The sequence below is a fragment of the Leucoraja erinacea genome, chromosome 25 (genome assembly GCF_028641065.1).
Source record: "Leucoraja erinacea ecotype New England chromosome 25, Leri_hhj_1, whole genome shotgun sequence".
Taxonomy (NCBI): Eukaryota; Metazoa; Chordata; class Chondrichthyes; order Rajiformes; family Rajidae; genus Leucoraja; species Leucoraja erinaceus.
Window position 1 is genome coordinate 28,659,645 of NC_073401.1, and position 24,262 is coordinate 28,683,906.

At 48.0% G+C, this 24,262-nt stretch overlaps 1 protein-coding gene across 1 annotated transcript in view; it reads left to right on the top strand.

Annotated features, from left to right (window-relative positions):
• LOC129709200 (seizure 6-like protein) overlaps positions 1-24,262 on the top strand; it is a 95,756-nt gene that overhangs the window by 19,396 nt on the left and 52,098 nt on the right. Inside the window, 3 exon segments of the mRNA XM_055655391.1 lie at positions 16,964-17,259; positions 17,261-17,714; positions 20,820-20,953. Of these exon segments, the coding sequence (XP_055511366.1) occupies positions 16,964-17,259; positions 17,261-17,714; positions 20,820-20,953 (884 nt within the window).

Genomic DNA, 24,262 nt, shown 5'->3' on the forward strand with positions numbered 1-24,262 from the left:
GGGTCTCGACCCGAAACGTCACCCATTCTTTCTGTCCGGAGATGCTGCCTGTCCCGCTGAGTTACTTCAGCATTTTGTATCTATCTTCTACTTAGCAACAAGATACATAACTCAATTGCAAACTATACACTGCATATCATTGCCATGGTTTTGTCGGTTTATGTTTATAATTTCATGTTCATAAGTCTAAAGAGCAGAATTAGGCCATTCGGCCCATCAAGTCTACTCTGCCACTCAATGATGGCTGATCCATCTCTCCTTCCCAACCCCATTCTCCTGCCTTTTCCCCACAACTCCTGACACCCGTACCAATCAAGAATCTATCTGAAGAAGGGTTTTGGCTGGAAACGTTGCCTTTTTCCTTTGCTCCATAGATGCTGCTGCACCCGCTGAGTTTATCCAGCTTTTTTGTGTAGCAAGAATCTATCTATCTCCGGCCTTAAAAATATCCACTGACTTGGCCTCCACAGCTGTTTGTGGCAATGTATTCCACAGATTCACCACCCTCTGACCAAAGAATTTCCTCCTCGTGTCCTTTCTAAAGGAACGTCCTTTTATTCTGAGGCTGTGCCCTCTGGTCCTAGACTCTCCCACTAGTGGAAACATCCTCTCCACATCCACTCCTTTCACTATTCTGTAAGTTTCAATGAGGGATCACCCCTCATCCTTCTAAACTCCAGCGTGTACAGGCCCAGTGCCAACAAACGCTCATCATATGGTAACTCCCTCATTGCGGGGATCATTCTCGAGAGCCTCCTCTGGACTCTCGCCAACGCCAGCCCGTAATTTTAATGTATTTTCAACTGTATAGGAGCTACACTTATGTAATATCCATATAACCATATAACAATTACAGCACGGAAACAGGCCATCTCGACCCTTCTAGTCCGTGCCGAACACGTATTCTCCCCTAGTCCCATATACCTGCGTTCAGACCATAACCCTCCATTCCCTTCCCGTCCATATAACTATCCAATTTATTTTCAAATGATAAAAACGAACCTGCCTCCACCACCTTCACTGGAAGCTCATTCCACACAGCCACCACTCTCTGAGTAAAGAAGTTCCCCCTCATGTTACCCATAAACACCTGTCCCTTAATTCTCAAGTCATGTCCCCTTGTTTGAATCTTCCCTACTCTCAGTGGGAAAAGCTTATCCACGTCAACTCTGTCTATCCCTCTCATCATTTTAAAGACCTCTATCAAGTCCCCCCTTAACCTTCTGCGCTCCAAAGAATAAAGCCCTAACTTGTTCGACCTTTCTCTGAATAGGTGACACAACAGGCAGTTACATTTAGTTATATATATATATACATACACACACACAAACACACATAAACAAACAAACAAACAATCAATAATGCAAAAGGCCATACTCAATGCCCCCAAGTCCATGTAGTTCAGAGCTTATTTGCTGTGTTTAACAGCCTGATGGCTGTAGGGAAGAAGCTGTTCCTGAACCTGGACGTTACAGTTTACAGTGTCCTGAACCTTCTTCCCGATGGCAGGGGTGAAATTAAATACCCCGAGCACGTTCTCCCCGTGACCCGCGTGGGTTTTCCCGGGCGCTCCGGTTTCCTCCCACACTCCGAAGACGTCCAGGTCTGTAGGACAATTGGCCTTCGTTAAAGTTGCAAACTATCCCGAGTGTGTGTAGGATAGTGTGTCAGCGTGCGGGGGGGGGTCGCTGGCCGGCCCGGGCTTGACGGGCCGAAGGGCCTGTTTCCGCACTGTATATCCGGAAACTAAAACTGTACTCAACACTGCGGGGCTTTGAAGAAAGAATGTCTTGCGTTTGAGTTTGGTGAGTAACACACAGCATCTTATGAATATTCACACCAGCGCCCCAGCTATTTGCAAGGATTGCAGATCAACTGTAAAGCTAGATCCAGTCCGGGCACCAGTTTATTTTCTATGGGCACCCAGCCACTTACTGGTGCATTGTTGGCACAGAGTCGTTGCCATTGGCACCAGCCAAATAGACGGAAGGGCACACACTGAGAACCAACCCATGTAGGAGAGATAGGCCATAGACAATAGACAATAGACTATAGACAATAGGTGCAGGAGTAGGCCATTCGGCCCTTCGAGCCAGCACCGCCATTCAATGTGATCATGCCTGATCATCCCCAACAGTACCCCGTTCCTGCCTTCTCCCCATATCCCCTGACTCCGCTATTTTTAAGAGCTCTATCTAACTCTCTCTTGAAAGTATCCAGAGAACCGGCCTCCACCGCCCTCTGAGGCAGAGAATTCCACAGACTCACAACTCTCTGTGAGAAAAAGTGTTTCCTCGTCTCCGTTCTAAATGGCTTACTCCTTATTCTTAAACTGTGTGGCCCCTGGTTCTGGACTCCCCCAACATCGGGAACATGTTTCCTGCCTCTAATGTGTCCAAGCCCTTAATAATCTTATATGTTTCAATAAGATGCCCTCTCATCCTTCTAAACTCCAGAGTTTACAAGCCCAGCTGCTCCATTCTCCCAGCATGTGACAGTCCCGCCATCCCGCCAGACCTAAACCAAGTTACAGTGAACAACTTGGTTTTCAATACTATCCACACAGATGAAATATACTAAATCCACCCGATCTCCCAGTTGCTCAACACTTCAACTCCCCCTCCCATTCCCACACTAACCTTTCTGTCCTGGGCCTCCTCCACTGTCAGAGTGAGGCCCAGCGCAAATTGGAGGAGCAGCACCTCATATTCCGCTTGGGTAGTTTACAGCAGTGTGAACACTGACTTCTCTAACTTCAAGTAGCCCTTGCTTTCCTTCCCTTTCCATCTCCTCCCCCTTCCCAGTTTTCCCAGCTGTCTCACTGTCTCCGACTGCATTCAATCTCTGTCCCGCCCTCTCCCCTGATATCAGACTGAAGAAGGGTCTCATAGAAACATAGATAGAAACATAGAAATTAGGTTCAGGAGTAGGCCATTCGGCCCTTCGAGCCTGCACCGCCATTCAATATGATCATGGCTGATCATCCAACTCAGTATCCTGTACCTGCCTTCTCTCCATACCCACTGATCCCTTTAGCCACAAGGGCCACATCTAACTCCCTCTTAAATATAGCCAATGAACTGTGGCCTCAACTACCTTCTGTGGCAGAGAGTTCCAGAGATTCACCACTCTCTGTGTGAAAAAAGTTCTTCTCATCTCGGTTTTAAAGGATTTCCCCCTTATCCTTAAGCTGTGACCCCTTGTCCTGGACTTCCCCAACATCGGGAACAATCTTCCTGCATCTAGCCTGTCCAACCCCTTAAGAATTTTGTAAGTTTCTATAAGATCCCCCCTCAATCTCCTAAATTCTAGAGAGTATAAACCAAGTCTATCCAGTCTTTCTTCATAAGACAGTCCTGGCATCCCAGGAATCAGTCTGGTGAACCGTCTCTGCACTCCCTCTATGGCAATAATGTCCTTCCTCAGATTTGGAGACCAAAACTGTACGCAATACTCCAGGTGTGGTCTCACCAAGTCTCGACCCGAAACGTCACCCATTCCTTCTCTCCAGAGATGCTGCCTGTCCCGCTGAGTTACTCCAGCATTTTGTGTCTGTTTCAGATGAAATATACCATACATGGATACAAACTCAAGTACGATAGGCAAAGCAAAGGGGAAGATACAGAGTCCAGACTATAGCTCTCAGCATTGTAGAGATTCATTTCTTTCCTTCATCCAGAGATGAAAAGACAAAAGGCCATTCATATCAATCTCATATATTGAAATAAATATTAAACCCATCCACTCCCATGTTTACAGAAATTACTTAGTGAGACCACCCCTTAGATAAAATGTAACAAGACACTAAAGATAGACACAAAGTGCTGGAGTAACTCAGCGGGACAGGCAGCAGCTCTGGAGAGAAGGAACGGGTGATGTTTCGGATCGAGACCCTTCTTCAGATGGGTCTTAAGTAAAGGACTTAAGTAGATCATCCAGGCTTTGATCCGACACAGAAAAGATAAACATTTGTGTAATTTCGACTGCAGTTTTGTGAAAGAAAAACGAGAGCTATTTCTGGATTTGACAGTTGCGGTATTCGAGATCAAAAGGCCTTCAGTTGAACTGAGGGAGGAAGATGCTGGAATATCAAAGAGTGACCTTTGTTTTTCTGAATCTGCGGAGAACGAGGCTAATCCTTGTACCTCCCCGCTTCACATTTAATGACAGGGGCCGCATTCCAGTTCAATTTGGAAGAGAGTTCCGATTATTATTATAAAATGTCTGTGGATCATGTTTTAAAAAAAAAAAAAAAAATGACATTGTTGATCGTGCTTTCTTAATCCATGGGTTTTATTTTTTCAGGGCAGCACGGTGGCGCAGCAGTAGAGTTGCTGTCTCATAGCACCAGAGTCCCTGGTTCGATCCTGACTACGGGTGCTGTCTGTACGGAGTTTGTACGTTCTCCCTGTGACCTGCGTGGGTTTTCTCTGGGTGCTCCGGTTTCCTCCCACACTCCAAAGGCGTGCAGGGTTTGTAGGTTAATTGGCTTTGGTAAAATTGTGAAATTGCCCTCAGTGTGTTGGATAGTGTTAGCGTACGTGGGGGATCGCTGGTCGGCACGGGCTCGACGGGCCGAAGGGCCTGTTTCCGCGCTGTATTTCTAAAGTTTAAGAGACTACTATTCACAACAGTACTGTGAGACTGTGGTTCATAGAAACATAGAAAATAGGTGCAGGAGTAGGCCATTCGACCCTTCGAGCCTGCACCGCCATTCAATATGATCACGGCTGATCATCCAAAATCAGTACCCCGTTCCTGCTTTCTCCTCATATCCCTTGATTCCGTTAGCCCTAAGAGCTATTTCCAACTCTGTCTTGAATACATCAGCTCATGCAGTAAGCTCAGGTGGCTCAGGCAAAGGCCTTTTCTCGATGTTGCTATTGAAATCATAGCAAAAGGATTTGATTCATAGCAAAAGAATTTGAGTATAGGAGCAGGGAGGTTCTACTGCAGTTGTACAGGGTCTTGGTGAGACCACACCTGGAGTATTGCGTACAGTTTTGGTCTCCTAATCTGAGGAAATACATTCTTGCCGTAGAGGGAGTACAGAGAAGATTCACCAGACTGATTCCTGGAATGTCAGGACTTTCATATGAAGAAAGACTGGATAGACTCGGCTTGTACTCGCTAGAATTTAGAAGATTGAGGGGGGATCTTATAGAAACTTATAAAATTCTTAAGGGGTTGGACAGGCTAGATGCAGGAAGATTGTTCCCGATGTTGGGGAAGTCCAGAACAAGGGGTCATAGTTTAAGGATAAGGGGGAAATCTTTTAGGACCGAGATGAGGAAAACGTTTTTCACACAGATAGTGGTGAATCTCTGGAATTCTCTGCCACAGAAGGTAGTTGAGGCCAGTTCATTGGCTATATTTAAGAGGGAGTTAGATGTGACCCTTGTGGCTAAAGGGATCAGGGGGTATGGAGAGAAGGCAGGAACAGGATACTGAGTTGGATGATCCGCCATGATCATATTGAATGGCGGTGCAGGCTCGAAGGGCCGAATGGCCTACTCCTGCACCTATTTTCTATGTTTCTATACACTGGAGGAAGCCATTCAGCCCAACACCCCGATGCTAGCCCTTTGAATGAGTTCTCCAGTTATTCTGCTTAGAGACACAGCATGGAAACAGGCCCTTCAGCCCATAAACTTCATGCAGACCATCGATCACCCATTCACACCAATTGTTTGTTTCTCATCCACTCCCTACATATTAGGGGTAATTTCACAGAGGTTTAACCTACAAACCTGCATAACTTTGGGATGTGGGAGGAAACCGGAGCACCCGGAGAAAACCCACGCGGTCACAGGGCGCACGTACAAATTCGGTACAGACAGCGCCCGTAGTCAGGATCGAACCTTGCTGTAAGGCAGCAACTCCACTGCCGTGCCATAGTGTCTCGTGCTGTACTTTTATCTGTCTGTTTAGTTTAGTTTAGTTTAGTTTAGAGATACAGCACGGAAACAGACCACCGGGTCGGCACCAAACACCGATCCCCGCGCACTAACGCGACCCTGCACATACGAGGGACAATTTACACTTATACCAGGCCGATGCAAATGTCTTTGGAGTGAGGGAGATCTCGGCGAAAACCCACGCAGGTCACGGGGAGAAGGTACAAACTCTGTACAGACAGCACCCGTAGTCAGGATCGAACCCGGGTCTCTGGCGCTGCAAGCACTGTGAGGCAGCAACTCTACCGCTGTGCCACCCTGACTCCCATGCGTTCTATTAAATCTCTCAGCCATCTATACTCCAGCAGCAATAATGCAAATGGTATAAACTTCTCCTCAGAGGCATGACAAGAGTGTCGACCACCGTATCAATAAGTTTCACCAGCAATTATTGCCCAATGCTGAGTGCCTTCTCAGAGATGATAGCGAAGTCATAGACTGTGTCGATTTGTACTCTCTGAACATTTTCTTTTCAGGATGAAACTGGGGCCTGGGAATGTTTTTTTAGCATTTGTTGTCCTTTTAAATCTTCAACTGCACGTTGCATTTAGATAGCGCTGTCCACAATGCATCGATTATTGGACAAAGTACTAAAATGTTGTAGGCTTGGATTCTATGAGGCCCAGAGAATTGAATGAAACATTCTCTTGAGCAAAACACAAAGATCGGCACGGTGGCGCAGCAGTAGAGTTACTGTCTTCAAGCGCCAGAGACCTGGGTTCGATCCCGACTACGGGTGCTGTCTGTACGGAGTTTGCACGTTCTCCCTGTTACCACATGGGTTTTCTCTGAGTCCTTCGGTTTCCTCACACACTCCAAAGACGTACAGGTTTGTAGGTTAGTTGGTTTTTATTTTATTTCAAATTTTATGTTTGGCATTTTATTTAATTCACACGTTCAATCGATAATGTTTTATTATTAATGCTTAATGTTTTAATGCGTCATTCCTAGCTGTCACTGTGTGTCATGTTGTCACTTGCGGGCGGAGCACCAAGGCAAATTCCTTGTATGTGAATATACTTGGCCAATAAACTTATTCATTCATTCGTTCATTCTGTAAATTGTACCACCAGAGCCAGGGGCCACACAGTTTAAGCATAAGGAGCAAGCCATTTAGAACGGAGACGAGGAAACACGTTTTCTCACAGAGAGTGGCGAGTCTGTGGAATTCTCTGCCTCAGAGGGCGGTGGTGGCCGGTTCTCTGGATGCTTTCAAGATAGAACTAGATGGGGCTCCTAAAAATAGCGGAGTCAGAGGATATGGGGAGAAGGCTGGAACGGGGTACTGATTGGGGATGATCAGCCATGATCACATTGAATGGCGGTGCTGGCTCGAAGGGCCGAATGGCCTACTCCTGCACCTATTGTCTATTGTCTATTCAGACCTATTGTGGGAGTGCAAATTCTCCCTGTCGCTGAAACCCTCTCATCCAGGCAGTGATCTGGGGCAGTGCAGTTCTGTGCTGCCAATGAATTGTCTTTCTCAGCAGCCTGACAATCACAGCTCAGCTCCTGAAAGCCCAGGGCAGTGTCGCAGGAGCTGTCAAAGGTGCCGTCCTTCAGATGGGGGAGATCAGACTGAAGTTCTGTCCAAACATTTCAAGATCACAGAGATCTTCGCGATCGGCGGAGCTGTCGTTGTCTCCTTCCACTGCCATTTCTTCAGACTTTGGAGATACAGCGTGGAAACAGGCCCTTCGGCCCATCGAGTCTGCGTCGACCAGCGATCACCCCGTGCATCCACGCACTATGCTGCACGCTAGGGACTATGTACAATTGTTCACCGAAGCGGTTTGGCCTAGAAAACCTGTACGTCACTGGAGTGTGGGAGGAAACCGGAGCACCCGGAGAAAACCCACATGGTCACATTTCTTGGGCTTGGACACGCTAGAGGCAGGAAACATGTTCCCGATGTTGGGGGAGTCCAGAACCAGGGGCCACACAGTTTAAGAATAAGGAGGAAGCCATTTAGAACAGAGACGAGGAAACACCTTTTTCTCGCAGAGAGTGGTGAGTCTGTGCAATTTTCTGCCTCAGAGGGCGGTGGAGGACGGTTCTCTGGATGCTTTCAAGAGAGAGCTAGATAGGGCTCATAAAAATAGCGGAGTCAAGGGATATGGGGAGAAGGCAGGAACGGGGTACTGATTGTGGATGATCAGCCATGATCACATTGAATGGCGGTGCTGGCTCGAAGGGCCGAATGGCCTACTCCTGCACCTATTGTCTATTGTCAGAGGGAGAACGTATAAACTCCATCCAGACAGCACCCGTAGGCAGGATCAGGATCGAACTTGGGTCTCCAGCGCTGTGAGGCTTATATAGTGGACTGGGCTATCAACTTAAATCTCCAGTTTAAGTTTAAGTTTTAGTTTTAGTGACACAGCTCCAATAATTCTTCTATAATTAATTCTGCTCCGATAACTAATGAGCGCTGAAACCATTCATCATTATGCATGTTGTGTCTATCTTTGCATTATCTTCCACGCATTCTTTTTAAAATGACCTGTTGGTACCTGTTGTGCATTATCAGATTTGCAGCCTCCTTCAGCTTGCATTTTAAATATTCTGCCCAGATAGATATGAAGAGCCACGTTTAGAGTATTGTCTAAGAAAGAACTGCAGATGCTGGGAAAATCGAAGGTCGACAAAAATGCCGGAGGAACTCAGCGGGTGAGGCAGCATCTATGGAGCGAAGGAATAGGCGACGTTTCGGGTTGAGACCCTTCTTCGGACTGATGCGGGGGGGGAAAGAGAAGAAAGGAAGAGGCGGAGACAGTGGGCTGTGGGAGAGCTGAGAAGGGGAGGGGAAGGAGGGAGAAAGCAAGGACTACCTGAAATTGGAGAAGTCAATGTTCATACCGCTGGGGTGTAAACTCACTTCTGGCTGGGCACTATGTTATAGGAGGGATGTTGTCCAGGTGGAAAGGTTGCATGGCAGATTTAGGAGGATGTTTTTGCAGGGCTAGAGGGTGTGAGCTACAGGGAGAGGTTGAGCAGGCTGGGACTCTATTCCTTGGAGCGCAGGAGGATGAGGGGTGATCTTATAGAGGTGTATAAAATCATGAGAGGAATAGATCGGGTAGACGCACAGAGTCTCGCGACCAGAGTAGGGGAATCAAGGACCAGAGGACATAGGTTTAAGGTGATGGGGAAAAGGTTGAATAGGAATCTGAGGGGTAACTTTTTCACACAAAGGGTGGTGGGTGTATGTAACGAGCTGCCAGAGGAGGCTGGGACTATCCCAACGTTTAAGAAACAGTTGATCAGGGACAGGTTTGGAGGGACATGGGCCAAACGTGGGCAGGTGGGACATGTTAGCCGGTGTGGGCAAGTCGGGCCGAAGGACCTATTTCCACGCTGTATCACTCTGTAACACGAAGTCTTTATTTTGTTTTCCCTTTTCTCCTTCAAAACCAATTTCACCCAGCGAGACAGAATGAGTGCGACTTTGTGTGTCGTTGACGATGGGTTGAGGCCCACAGCTCTGTTTCATTGTGCGTTCTATATAAAAACTCCTGATTGAATCTTAACCTGGTAAAATTGGAGCTCAGGCAGTTCAATTCACAATGATGGAGATGAGATGATATTTGTCTGGCTGCTTCTCTCATTTGATAAGTAACCATTAGATTGCCTGACCGGGCATTGTTAAAGCTGGGGTAACGTTATTTGTAATAGAAAAAATCACATGTGGTTAAATTGCACAGTCAGATTTTATTAGAGGCCATTTTTATACATTTTGGTTTCACTATGTAGAAATTACAGCTGTGTTTATACCATATAACCATATGACAATTACAGCACGGAAACAGGCCATCTCGGCCCTACAAGTCCGTGCCGAACAACTTTTTCCCCTTAGTCCCACCAGCCTGCACTCATACCATAACCCTCCATTCCCTTCTCATCCATATGCCTATCCAATTTATTTTTAAATGATACCAATGAACCTGCCGACACCACTTCCACTGGGAGAGGACTATACATAGTCCTCTCCCCCCCATTTCAGGGCACCATAATGTTTGGGACACATGGCTTCACAGGTGTTTGTAATTGCTCAGGTGTGTTTAATTGCCTCCTTAATGCAGGTATAAGAGAGCTCTCAGCACCTAGTCTTTCCATCACCTTTGTACATCAGTCTATGAAAGCAAGCATGCAGGTACAGCAGGCAGTGAAGAAAGCGAATGGCATGTTGGCCTTTATAACAAGAGGAATCGAATATAGGAGCAAAGAGGTCCTTCTGCAGTTGTACAGAGCCCTAGTGAGACCACACCTGGAGTATTGTGTGCAGTTCTGGTCCCCTAATTTGAGGAAGGATGTTCCTGCTATTGAGGGAGTGCAGCGTAAGTTTACAAGGTTAATTCCCGGGATGGCGGGACTGTCATATGCGGAGAGAATGGAGCAGCTGGGCTTGTACAGTTTAGAAGGGCGGCCCAATTCTGCACAGAAGGTCGTAAGATCTTAAATGATAGGAGCAGAATCAGGCCATTCGGCCCATCAAGTCTACGCCATTCAATCATGGCTGATCTATCTCTCCCTCCTAACCCCATTCTCCTGCTTTTTCCTCATCTCCCCCGATACCCGCATCAAGAATCTAACTGTCTCTGCCTTAAATACATCCACTGACTTGGCCTCCACAGCTTTCTGTGGCAAAGAATTCCACAGATTCACCACCCTCTGGCTAAAGAAATTCCTCCTCATCTCCTTCCGAAAGGAACGTCCTTTAATTCTGAGGCTGTGCCCTCTAGTTCTGGACTCTCCCGTTAGTGGAAACATCCTCTCCACATCCTCTCTATCCAGGCCTTTCACTATTCGGTAGGTTCCAATGAGGTCCCCGCTCATCCTTCTAAACTGCAGCGAGTGCAGGCCCAGTGCCGTCAAATGCTGGTGAGATGCCTGTACTGCTGAAACCAAATGCTGCAGATCCCACTTGGTATTGTGGACATGTTTAAGGTCCAGATCTATTATCTGTGCTGCAGTATTTCACACGTTCAGTTACAGAAGCAACAAACAGCGCAACACATTTGACACTGTTTATGAAGCTCGCTAGCTGGCATTGACAGGCAGTATTCTCACAAGGACCATGACTGTTTTCAAAGGCTATATCGCAGGATGCGCTGGCTTCCAGCTTCTCCAGACACACTTTCAGGGAGTGCAGCGTAGGTTCACCAGGTTAATTCCCGGGATGGCGGGACTGTCATATGCTGAGAGAGTGGAGCAGCTAGGCTTGTATACGCTGGAATTTAGTAGGATGAGTGGGGGTCTTATTGAAACATATAAGATTATTAAGGGTTTGGACACGCTGGAGGCAGGAAACATGTTGGGGGAGTCCAGAACCAGGGGCCACAGTTTAAGAACAAGGGGTAAGCCATTTAGAATGGAGATGAGGAAAAACATTTTCACACAGAAAGTTGTGAGTCTGTGGAATTCTCTGCCTCAGAGGGCGGTGGAGGCAGGTTCTCTGGTTACTTTCAAGAGAGAGCTAGATCGGGCTCTTAAAGATAGCGGAGTCAGGGGATATGGGGAGAAGGCAGGAACGGGGTACTGATTGTGGATGATCAGCCATGATCACATTGAATGGCGGTGCTGGCTCGAAGGGCCAAATGGCCTACTCCTGCTCCATAGATGCTGCTGCACCCGCTGAGCTTCTCCAGGATGGATGCTAGGAGTTGTTTTCCATGTGGAGCAAAGGGGCGACGGGATTTGAGTCGGGGTGGCCTCTGCTCCCTGCTGATATAGCAGAGGCCACTCTGTGATTCTATTAGTAGTAACAACATGAGCGAGCGCTTAATCTATCGCTGGTTGCCTGGTGTAATTAAATTTTCGGATGCCAGGATTCACGAAATTCTGCCATCTGTTTCGATGCCTTTGAACTAGAAAGAAAAATACAATTGCATAATTGTTATTTGCTGAAGCAGTTGCCAGAATAAACTATTGAGAGGTAATTCTATTTTTCACGCATTGTCTTGGGAATTAGGAACTGAATCTTGTTCCAGGTATTTTCCGAAAGCATCCTTGACTTTAATTAGCTCTGGCTTCGATGCTGGGTGGCACAGCGGGGTAAAGCCGCTGGCTCAGGGTGCTGGAGACCCAGGTTCGATCCTGATCTCGGGTGCTGCCTGGGTGTGGAGTTTGTACGTTCTCCCTGTGAACTGCGTGGGGATGGGAAAAGTGGGGTTTCTCCGGGTGCCCCGGGTTTCCTCCCACACTCTGACAGCGCTAGAGACCTGAGTTTGATCCTAACTACGGGGGCTTCTCTGTACGGAGTTTGTTCCTTCTCCCCGTGAACTGCGTGGGTTTTCTCCGGGTGCCCGGGTTTCCTCCCACACTCCAAGACATACAGGCTTATAGGCTAATTGGCTTGGTATCATTGTAAATTGTCCCCAGTGTGTGTAGGATAGTGTTAGTGTGCGGGGTCGGTGTGGACTCGAATAAGGGAGTAAGCCATTTAAAACGGAGACGAGGAAACACTTTTTCTCTCAGAGAGTTGTGAGTCTGTGGAATTCTCTGCCTCAGAGGGAAGTGGAGGCCGGTTCTCTGGAGAGAATTCTTTCAAGAGAGAGTTAGACAGGGCACTTAAAGATAGCGGAGTCAGGGGATATGGGAAGAAGGCAGGAACGGGGTACTGATTGAGGATGATCAGCCATGATCACATTGAATGGCGGTGCTGGCTCGAAGTGCCACCTACTCCTGCACCTATTGTCTATTGACTCGATTGGCCGAAGGGCCTGTTTCCGCGCTGTATCTCTAAACTAAACGCAACGAAACTTTACGTAACCCAGTAGAATTGCACAGAGTACGTCTGGTAAAGCACAAAGTATTACTTCAAAACGTAGTCTGCTACTGAAAACTGTATCATCGTACAACAACATTTCTAAACCTGATGTGGGCATCGCGATAGGTTTCTGTGTCAAGTTACAATGAAATGAAGTGATTCTTGGTATGGCGAGCTTTGTAAAATGTGTGAGCTTACAATGTTAGGTAACAGTGATTATATGACTGACTTTGGTTGCACTAAAGGACATCAAGCATTTTTACACAAGCATGAGGGTTGTTCATTTATTGATTTTTTAAATGTTATTATATGTTACCTACGAGTCATTTAATATCACAATAGACAATAGGTGCAGGAGGAGGCCATTCGGCCCTTCGAGCCAGCACCGCCATTCAATGTGATCATGGCCGGTTTCCACGCTGTATCCCGAAACTAAACAATTTCTGCATTTTTGGAATATTTATTTTTTGAGACAAAAGTGCACGGTTTGCACTTTTTAGAGCCAGCGCAGTTTTATATTGATCTATAAAAAAACAGCTCCACAGTTTTAAAGTGATATTTAGTTATTCATGAAAAAAAAACCCAAAGAAAACTCAAGAATAAGTTATTTGTTTAGTTTTGTTGAGTTTAGAGATACAACGTGGAAGCGGGTTAGCCTTTGGCCTTTGGCTACTAACCCAGTATTATATATGCATTGCATAAGGTGAAGCTGTAGAGGTATATTATATAATGAGGGGAATGTATATAAGGTGGATGCACAGAATCTTTTACCCACATGTTTTGTGCGGATGTCTGGGGTTGTGGGGAGAAGGCAGGAGAATGGGGTTGGGAGGGAGAGATAGCTCGGCCATGTTTGAATGGCGGGGTAGACTTGATGGGCCGAATGTCTGTACGGTGTTGAATCCTCTGCCACGAAAGGCAGTGGCGGCCAATTCACCGGATGTTTTCTGGAGAGAGTTAGATATAGCTGTTAGGGGGAGAATGCAGGAACGGGGTACTGATTTAGGATGATCAGCCATAATCATATCGAATGGCGGTGCAGGCTCGAAGGGCCGAATGGCCTACTGCTGCACCTCTTTTCTATGATTCTATGTTTGTATTAATGGCCCAATTCTGCTCCTATCACTTATGGATTGATAACAGAGATGAGAGGGGAAAGAAAGATACAACTGATACTTTATTGTCACATGTGAACGCTTTGTTTGTGAGAACCGTACACAAGGTATACAAAGAGTCACCACGTAATGGGCACCGACAACATTATAAAGTGTTCAATTGGGTCCCCAATGGCCCCCCCCCCTTTATTCTTGCGGTCTCTCCACGCCGGGGTCACATTTGTTCTCTCGGAGACACCTCCTTGACTGACCCCTGACCCTCACACGGGCCCTCCTGACCTCTGACCTGAGGGGCAACTCAGAGGGAATCTGAAACAAGTTTGTAAAGGAGATAGTTAGGATGGGTTCTGACAGAGGTGTTCTTGATTAATGTGCCACGCACACACATACACACGCACATACACACGCACACACACACACATGCACGCACGCACACACGCACATACACACACATGCACGCACACACATGCACGCACACACGAACGCATGCACGCACACACACACACACACACACACACGCACACACATGCGCACGCACACACACACATGCACGCACATGCATACACATGGGCACACACACACCCGCACGCAGGCACACACACACACACACACATGCACGCACACATGCGCACGCAATGCACATGCACAGCACGCACACACACACGCACACACGCGCACACACACACATGCACGCACACACACATGGGCACACGCGCACGCAGCACACACACACACACACACACACACACACACTAACCCACACACACACACACACACACACAGACACGCACACACACACACACACACACACACACACACACACACACACACACACACACACACACACACACACACACACACACACACACACACACACACACACACATACACACACACACACACACACACACACACACGCACACACACACATATACGCACACACACACACATTACAAGCTCCTGAATAATTCACAAAGGTTCATAAGTTCACAAGAGAGAGGTTATTGGGAGAAGGCTGGAGAATGGAATTAGGAGGGAGAGATAGATCAGCCATGATTGAATGGCGGAGTAGACTTGACGGGCCGAATGGCTTGATTCCACTTCTATCACTTATGATCTTATGAAGGGCCTGTTGCAAGCTGTATCTCTAGACTGAACTAAACCAAACTGATCATAATGGATGGAATTGCAAACGCAGCATATTTTATTCTCCTTGTAGAAATCCACGTTAAGACATGGGTTTTACCTTAAACTGTTCAGACAAGAGCTGCAGTTGTTGTGTCTACTGCTATCAACATTTCAAAGCAACAGCAAGGGTGGAGATTCAATATGATAGACAAAAATGCTGGAGAAACTCAGCGGGTGCGGCAGCATCTCTGGATAGAAGGAATGGGTGACATTTCAGGTCGAGATCCTTCTTCGGGCTGAGAGTCTGCCTGAATTCCCATTCCTACTCTGACCTTTCTGTCCCAGCGCAAATTGGAGGAACAGCACCTCATATTTTGCTTGGGCAGCTTACACCCCAGCGGTATGAACACTGACTTCAAGCAACCCTTACTTTCCCTCTCTCTCCATCCCTCCCCCATCCCAGTTCCCCGAGTAGTTTGACTGTCCCCTGATTACATTTTATCTCTGTTTGCCTCCTGGTCACCTTCCCCGAACTGACAATGGTCCATTCTACATTTTCCTTGACTATTTGTCCCCTTTGATCTCTCGTTTTCACACCTTACCCTTCCATATTTTTCACACAGAGAGTGTGGGATTCTCTGCCTCAGAGGGCGGCGGAGGCAGGTTCTCTGGATGCTTTCAAGAGAGAACTGAAGATGATTAAACTACCAACCTATACATCTTTGGAGTGTGGGAGTAACCCCACGTGGTCACAGGGAGAGCAGAGAAACTCCGTGCAGACAGCACCCATAGTCAGGATCGAACCCGGGTCTCTGGCGCTGTAAGGCAGCAACTCTACCGCTGCGCCACCGTGCCACCCTGCGTTCCACGTTCTAAATCTCTAGAGTGGGACTTGGCCCCCGAACCTTCTGACTCGGTGACAATATTGATGCCATTCATAACTAGCCAAACAGCTTCTTGGCTTCATCATTACGTGACCCGTGCTCTCTCTCCGTGGCAGACACATATCCAGCTGTGGAACTTATCCACAAGCAAACGCAAGATCAGATATGAATGACAGAGGAATCAAAGACAGGCCTTCAAATTAACCTGATCCTGGTCTCCCACTGGGTAAATGTTTCACAACAGGAGATGAGCATGGACATGTATTACAAACTGAGGGAAAGATCATTTGGTTCGGGCTTAATCCCAATGCCTACTTTGATACGAAAAGACATAGATTTTTTTATTTATGTGGTTCAACTCTTAGTTTAGTTTAGTTTAGTTCAGAAATACTACGCAGAAACAGGCCTTGGCCTACCTAATCTGCACCGACCAGCGATCCCCGCATATTAACACTAACCCCCCCCCCCCACACACACACACACACACACACAAGGGAAGGGGGTTGCCAACTTTCTCAAAAGGTCAAAGCCGCCCTTGTCCCGTATTTGACCGCTGCTACTCGGGTCGAGGGGACTGCGCCCGGCCCCGCCTCACCCATCCCGACGTGGTGCAGCCCATGGAGTGCAGCAGCAGCGCCTCGCCCGTGGCCCCGTGGGTCGGTCGATCGGCCAGCTGCCCGATCTTCGGACCTCCACTTACCGCCACCACCCCTCCTTCTCACGGTCCGATCATCGGTCCATGAGTTGGACGGGGCGCCGGACTTTACACGGCTGGGCTTTGTGTGCAGTCCAGCACCCGGGGCCGACTCATCATTCACCCAGCCAGGGCCGAGTCAGTCACCGAATTGCCGTCGGGAATTTGTCCCTTAGTTTGACTTTTTGTCCCGTATTTGGGAGTGAGAAGGTTGGCGACCCCTGGCTGTGGGTGAGGTGAGAACCAGTTACAGACAGTGAGACTGGACAAGGCGGCATGGGAACTAGTAATGACGGGTGGGGGAGGGACAGGGAAAGAGGGGATCAAATGATTAAGGGAAATGTCTGTGTCTATCTACGGTGTAAACCAGCATCTGCAGTTCCTTCCAACTTTGATTGGGTTCTTTTTTGTCTTAGATGTTGGTCTTCGGGAAGATGTCCTGACTGCTACGTCTGGCCACCTGTTGGAGACGGGTCGGGGAGCTGAGGACCAGGAGAGGGGCGAGAGGAGACTGGAGGGGAGTGTCGCTGCGAGTGTCGTTCACCCTGGCCCCGACCTCTTGCAGGCGGTGTTGCAGAAGAAGGATCTCCTCCAGCGGGAGTTTCGCCTCCTGCCCTCCGCCATTCCTGGGGGGCTACCCCTGCAGCGACCCCCGCCCAGGCAGAGGCTTTCTTCCGCCATTCAGGCGGAGTCCTACGGCAAACGGATAACCGCGCTGGCCTCCGAGCTGGTGGACCCGTCCCCGTCTCTGTCCCCGTCTCCGTCTCCGTCTCCGTCTCCAGACGCCGCCGTCTCCTCGTCCGTCTCGATGGGGAAGGAGAGGCCAGGAAGCGGGGACGGTTCAGCCAACATCGGGGAGGGAGAGCACCGCGCCGTCTCGCCGCCGAGCCCCGGCGATCACCGGGCGACCCAACCCGGACGCCACACGACCGCCGGCAGCCCCGACGACTCCGACTCCGACTCCACAGAGGACGAGCCACCGAGAGGGAGGTCCACCCCTCTCACCGACGGGCGCACGACCGCGGCGGCCACCGCTTCTCCCGGCGAGAGCTCCTGAGGCCGGCACGCTGGAGGAGGCAACGCCGGGAGGAGGAGAGGGGGTCGTGGACACCAGCACCACCGTCACCATCATCACCACCACCGTGGTCACCTCCCCGCCCACCGCAGGTACGGTCAGCTAGCCGGGGTAACTCAGCGGGACCGGCAACATAGAAACATAGAAATTAGGTGCAGGAGTAGAGGCCATTCGGCCCTTCGAGCCCGCACCATTCGCCATTCAATATGATCATGGCCGATCATCCAACTCAGTATCCCGTACCTGCCTTCTCTCCATACCCCCTGATCCCCTTAGCCACAAGGGCCACATCTAACTCCCTCATCTATGGAGCGAAGGAAATAGGCAACGTTTCGGGACGAAACTCAAAGGAAATAGGTAACGTTTCGGGCCGAAACCCGGAAGGGTTTCGGCCCGAAACGTTGCCTATTTCCTTCGCTCCATAAATGCTGCTGCACCCGCTGAGTTCTCTCCATACCCTCTGATTCCCTTGGCCACAAGGGCCACATCTAACTCCCTCTTAAATGAACTGTGGCCTCAACTACCCTCTGTGGCAGAGAGTTCCAGAGATTCACCACTCTCTGTGTGAAAAAAATTCTTCTCATCTCGGTTTTAAAGGATTTCCCCCTTATCCTTAAGCTGTGACCCCTTGTCCTGGACTTCCCCAACATCGGGAACAATCTTCCTGCATCTAGCCTGTCCAACCCCTTAAGAATTTTGTAAGTTTCTATAAGATCCCCTCTCAATCTTCTAAATTCTAGAGAGTATAAACCATCTCTGGGGAATAAGGCACGGACCTTCTTCAGACTGAGTGTCTGGGGCAAGGTTAGTTCCCGGGATGGCGGGACGCTGAGAGAATGGAGCAGCTGGGCTTGTACACTCTGGAGTTTAGAAGGATGAGAGGGCATCTCATTGAAATATATAGGGGGGGTTGCACGTAAGGTCACAGGGTTATAGGGCTTGTTTTGACGCGCGGAGCCGCTCAATCCATCTGGAGGACATCCATAACATCCGGTAGATGTTATTAATGCAAGAAACGCGTACTTTCCTACCTGTTAAAAACCGCCAAAATGTTGCATTTCTGCGCTGAAAAAAATTGTGGGAGTCGGGATAAGTGTTAGAGACATGTACCCCAACTTTAGAATCCCAAACGTGAAGTGAAATGAAGGTATAGAGAAGCGAGAACTGAAGGGACAACAACAGCTAAAGTGCTTGGTGAACATTGGCCGTTGCAGATATCGGAATTGAAAATATTGGGAATTATCGCGTTTGCTCACTGCATTTCATCAACAGTAATGCATTATTTGTGTTTTTTCTTGATTCCTTTGGTATCTAAAAAGTCTCAGAAGTGATAAATCTGGCTGTAAATTTTTCTTCAGGTGCGTTTTCATTTTGTATGTAAAAACCCACTTGAGAACCATGGGCGATTAAAAAAAAATTACAGCCAGATTTATCACTTCTGAAACTTTTTAGATGCCAAAGGAATCAAGAAAAAACACAAATAATGCCTTACTGTTGATGAGATGCAGTGAGCAAACGGACAATGGACACCAAGCACTCTGGCTGTTGTTGTCCCTTCAGCTCCCACTTCTATCTACCGTCATTTCTCCTCACTTTTGGAATTCTGAAGTCGGCTAAATGTCTCACACGCTTATCCCGATTTCCATAATTATTTACAGCGCAAATATTGACACTTCCAGCGGGTTTTAACGGGCCCGCTACGTTGGAAACAATGGTAAGCGCCTACCGGCAGTTCATCGCATGTACTCCACTTGGGAGTCGCGTAGCAACGGTACGGGTCATGGGTCGTGACCCGACTGCCGTGAAACCTCCCTATAAGATTGTTAAGGGCTTGGACATGCTAGAGGCAGGAAACATGTTCCCGATGTTGGGGGGGGAACCAGGGCCACCAGTTTAAGAATAAGGAGTAAGCCATTTTTAGAACGGAGACACACAGTTTAGTCTGTGGAAGAATGGAGGGGTTCTCTGGATACTTTCAATTTAGATCTTATGGATAGAGGAGGTTAAGGGAGGAAACACTTTTTCACATGATCAAAGAGAATGTGAGTCTCGTGGCCGAAATCCTCCTGCACCCTCATTGAGGGAGAGTGGAGGGGGCCGGTTCTCTGGACGGAGTTTGTTACTTTCAAGAGAGCTAGATCTTATGGATCCCGACCCGAGGAGTTAATGCTGCCCGGCCCGCTGAGTTCCTCCAGCAATTTGTGTGGGGGGTGGTTTAGGTCAAATTGTTGAAGTAGCACAGCGGGTCAGGCAGCATCTATGGAGGGAAATAGAGAGACCATATTTCAGGTCGGGATCCTTTGCCTAAAGAAGGATCCATTACTCTCCACAGATGCTGCCTGACCCGCTGAGTTCCTCCAACACTTTGGTTGTTAACACTCCAAGCTATACTCGATGGGAACAGACAACATTCACGAGGATGTTGGGTGCAGAGAAGATTTACGAGGATGTTGCCGGGCCGACTCTATGGAGCCTACTCCCGCAAAACCTATTGTCTATTGAAAGGGAATCGACAGATGACATTGGTTTAAGGTGAATGTGGCCTTTTTCACACACAAAGGGCTATGGAACGATCAGGGGTAGTTGGACTGATTCCTGGGATGTCAGGACTGTCTTATGAAGAAAGCTGGATAGGTACGGGATACTGAGTTGGATGATCAGCCATGATCATATTGAATGGCTTAAGGGGTGGCAGGCTTGAATTGTTCCCGATGTTGGGGGCCGACAAGGGGGCCTACTAAGGGGGAAATCCTTTAAAACCTAACTTTTTTCTAGTGGTGAATCTTTCTATGTTGAGGGTTGTTGAGGCTATTTAAGAAGGAGTTAGATGTTAGACTTGTACACAGATAGGACAGGTACGGGACTGAGGATGATCAGCCATGATCATATTGAAACGCAGTGCAGGCTCGAAGGGACCACTCCTACCTAGCTATGGGACATGTTTCTATGTTGAGGTTGGAACTATCCAACATTTAAGAAGCAGTTAGACTTGTACACAGATAGACAGGTTTGGACAGGTTTGGAGAGGATGTGGGCCAAACGCAGGCAGGTGGGACCAGTATAGCTGGGACATTGTTGGGCCTGTTTCCACACTGTAACACTTTATTCTGTGAAAGGGACGTTTTGGTTTTTAAGTTAAACTGCGAAGGGAAAAGGGATGTGAAGTGTATTTATTATTAAGGATCTTCTCTTTGCAGTCCCGTGCAGTATAAGCTTCTCCGGCTCGGAGGGATACATCGACTCCACAGACTATCTGCCACTGTCAGCGTACGGCTCCATGCAGTGCTCATTTAATGTGACCGTCTTCATGGGCTATGGAGTGGAGCTCCAGGTAAGGCCAGCCAGCGGTCTATGCTCACACTGCTCTGCTCTCTGCACATACTCACTGTCTATCTTGGTTTCTTGGTCCTCCAAAATATTCCAAATGGAATTTAAACTGGAGGTGGTGGAGGGAGGACTTCAGCCAGAAAGGGTTTTTGGGAAGAAAGAGCTACCTTAAATTTAGTTGCATCTGGTTGGGTAACTATGGTAGGGTGGAGATTATTCCATGCTTTAAATGTGCGGGGGAAGAACGAATTGCTGTACACATCTGTCTTGGAAGCTGGGATCTCAACTGCTCCTAATTGGGTTTATCCACCATTAGTTTAGTGATATAGCATGGAAACAGGCCTTTTGGATAGGTCATAAGGGTTTGGAGTAGAATTGGGCCATTCGGCCCATCAAGTCTACTCCGCCATTCAGTCATGGCTGATCTATCTCTCCCTCCTAACCCCATAGGACATTATTGCCATAGAGGGAGTGCAGAGAAGGTTCACCAGACTGATTCCTGGGATGTCAGGACTGTCTTATGAAGAAAGACTGGATAGACTTGGTTTATACTCCCTAGAATTTAGGAGATTGAGAGGGGATCTTATAGAAACTTACAAAATTCTTAAGGGGTTGGACAGGCTAGATGCAGGAAGATTGTTCCCGATGTTGGGGAAGTCCAGGACAAGGGGTCACAGCTTAAGGATAAGGGGGAAATCCTTTAAAACCGAGATGAGGAGAACTTTTTTCACACAGAGAGTGGTGAATCTCTGGAACTCTCTGCCACAGAGGGTAGTTGAGGCCAGTTCATTGGCTATATTTAAGAGGGAGTTAGATGTGGCCCTTGTGGCCAAGGGGATCAGAGGGTATGGAGAGAAGGCAGGTACGGGATACTGAGTTGGATGATCAGCCATGATCATATTGAATGGCGGTGCAGGCTCGAAGGGCCGAATGGCCTACTCCTGCACCTAATTTCTATGTTTCTATGTTTCTATTCTCCTGCCTTCTCCCCATCACCCCTGACACCCGCACTAACCAAGGATCTATCTGCCCTGCTGAGTTACTCCAACATTTTGTGTCTACCTTCACTCCATGACTTTATAGTTTAATTCTGTTTAGTTCCGTTTAGTTTAGTCTAGGTTTAGTTTAGCCTTTTGCCATGAGTATGACAATCGAGGACCAGAGGACATGGGTTTAAGGTGAGGGAGGAAAGATTGAATAGGAACCTGAGGGGTAACGTTTTACACCCAAAGGGTGGTTGGTGGGTGCATGGAATGAGCTGCCAGAGGAGGTGGTTGAGGCAGGGACTATCACAACGTTTAAGAAACATTTAGACAGGTACATGGATAGGACAGGTTTGGAGGGATACGGGCCAACTGTGGGCAGGTGGGACCAGTGTAGGTGGGGCGTGTTGGTCGGTGTGGGCAAGTTGGGCCGAAGGGCCTGTTTCCACACTGTATGACTTGATGATTCTGTGCGAATAAGATGTTTTGACAATACTTAATAATAACATTCTGCATCCCAATCCCAGTATTGTCTGTGTAGGAAAGAACTGGTTTACATTAAAAACATAGAAAGTAGATGCAGGCCATTCGGCCCTTTGAGCCAGCACCGCCATTCATTGTGATCATAGCTGATTGTCCCCAATCAATAACCCGTGCCTGCCGTCTCCCCATATCCCTTGATTCCACCAGCCCCTAGAGCTCTATCTAACTCTCTCTTAAATCCATCCTGTGATTTGGCCTCCACTGCCCTCTGTGGCAGGGAATTCCACAAATTCACAACTCTCTGTGTGAAAACAGTTTTTTTTCTCACCTCAGTCTTAAATGGCCTCCCCTTTATTCTAAGACTGTGGCCCCTGGTTCTGGACTCGCCCAACATTGGGAACATTTTTTTTGCACCTAGCTTGTCCAGTCCTTTTATAATTTTATATGTTTCTATAAGATCCCCCCCTCCCACTCATCCTTCTAAACTCCAGTGAATACAAGCCTAGTCTTTTCAATCTTTCCTCATATGACAGTCCCGACAGATAGACACAAAATGCTGGAGTGACTCAGCGGGACGGGCAGCATCTCTGAAGAGCAGGAATGGGTGACATTTCGGGTCGAGACTTTTCTGCAGACCTGTCTCGACTCGAAACGTCACCCATTCCCTCTCTCCAGAGATGCTGCCTGTCCCGCTGAATTACACCAGCATTTTGTGTCTACCAGTATTGTCTATGCTGTAGAAGATTTATTTATCTATGTTCCAGGGTTGCAGGTTGAGTGGTTTGTCAGTTTCACTGTTTAGTTTTAAACAGCCTGGGACTAGTGCTCATAAATCAAGATTATCTTGTCGACTTTCATCTGCGTCTCAATTAAGAGTGGGCGCTCTGTGGAAAACAAGTTGGTGATGTCCCTCAGCGACCTTCCCTCTTCCGTTATTTTCCCATCGCTAGCCAAATAACCTACAAGCCTGTACGTCCTCAGAAGGCAGTGGAGGCCAAATCACTGGATGCATTCAAAAGAGAGTTAGATAGAGCTCTTAGAGCTTGCAGAGTCAGGGGATATGGGGAGAGGGCCGAAACGAGGTACTGATTTGGAACGATCAGCCATGATCGCATTGAATGGCGGTGCTGGCTTCAAGGGCCGAATGGCCTACTCCTGCACCTATTGTCTATGTATCTATGTATCTTTGGAGTGTGGGGGGAAACCGGAGATACTGGAGAAAACCCACGCAGGTCACGGGGAGGACGTGCAAACTCCACGCAGACAGCACCTGAGGTCAGGATCGAACCCGGGACTCTGGCGCTGTGAGGCAGCAACTCTACCACTGTGCCACACTAATACATTCAATGCCAACTCAAGGATAATTGGTAGAGCAATGCTCACAAGTTATAGGAGTAGAATTAGGCCATTCGGCCCATCGAGTCCACTCCGCCATTCAATCATGGCTGATCTCTGCCTACTAGTCCCATTTTCCTGCGTTCACCCTATGACACCCGTTCTAATCAAGAATCTATCTATCTCTGCCTGAAAAATATCCACTGACTTGGCCTCCACTGCCCTCTGTGGTAATGAGTTCCATAGATTGACTACTCCCTGACTAAAGAAATTCCAAAGTGTTTAAGAAGGAACTGCTGTTGCTGGAAAAAGGGTTTCGGCCCAAAACGTTGCCTATTTCCTTCGCTCCATAGATGCTGCTGCACCCGCTGAGTTTCTCCAGCACTTTCGTCTACCTAAAGAAGTTCCTCCTTACCTCCTTTCTAAAAAAGCGCCCTTTAATTCTGAGGCTACGACCTCTGGTGCTGGACTCTCCCACCAGTGGAAACATCCTCTCCACATCCACTCTATCT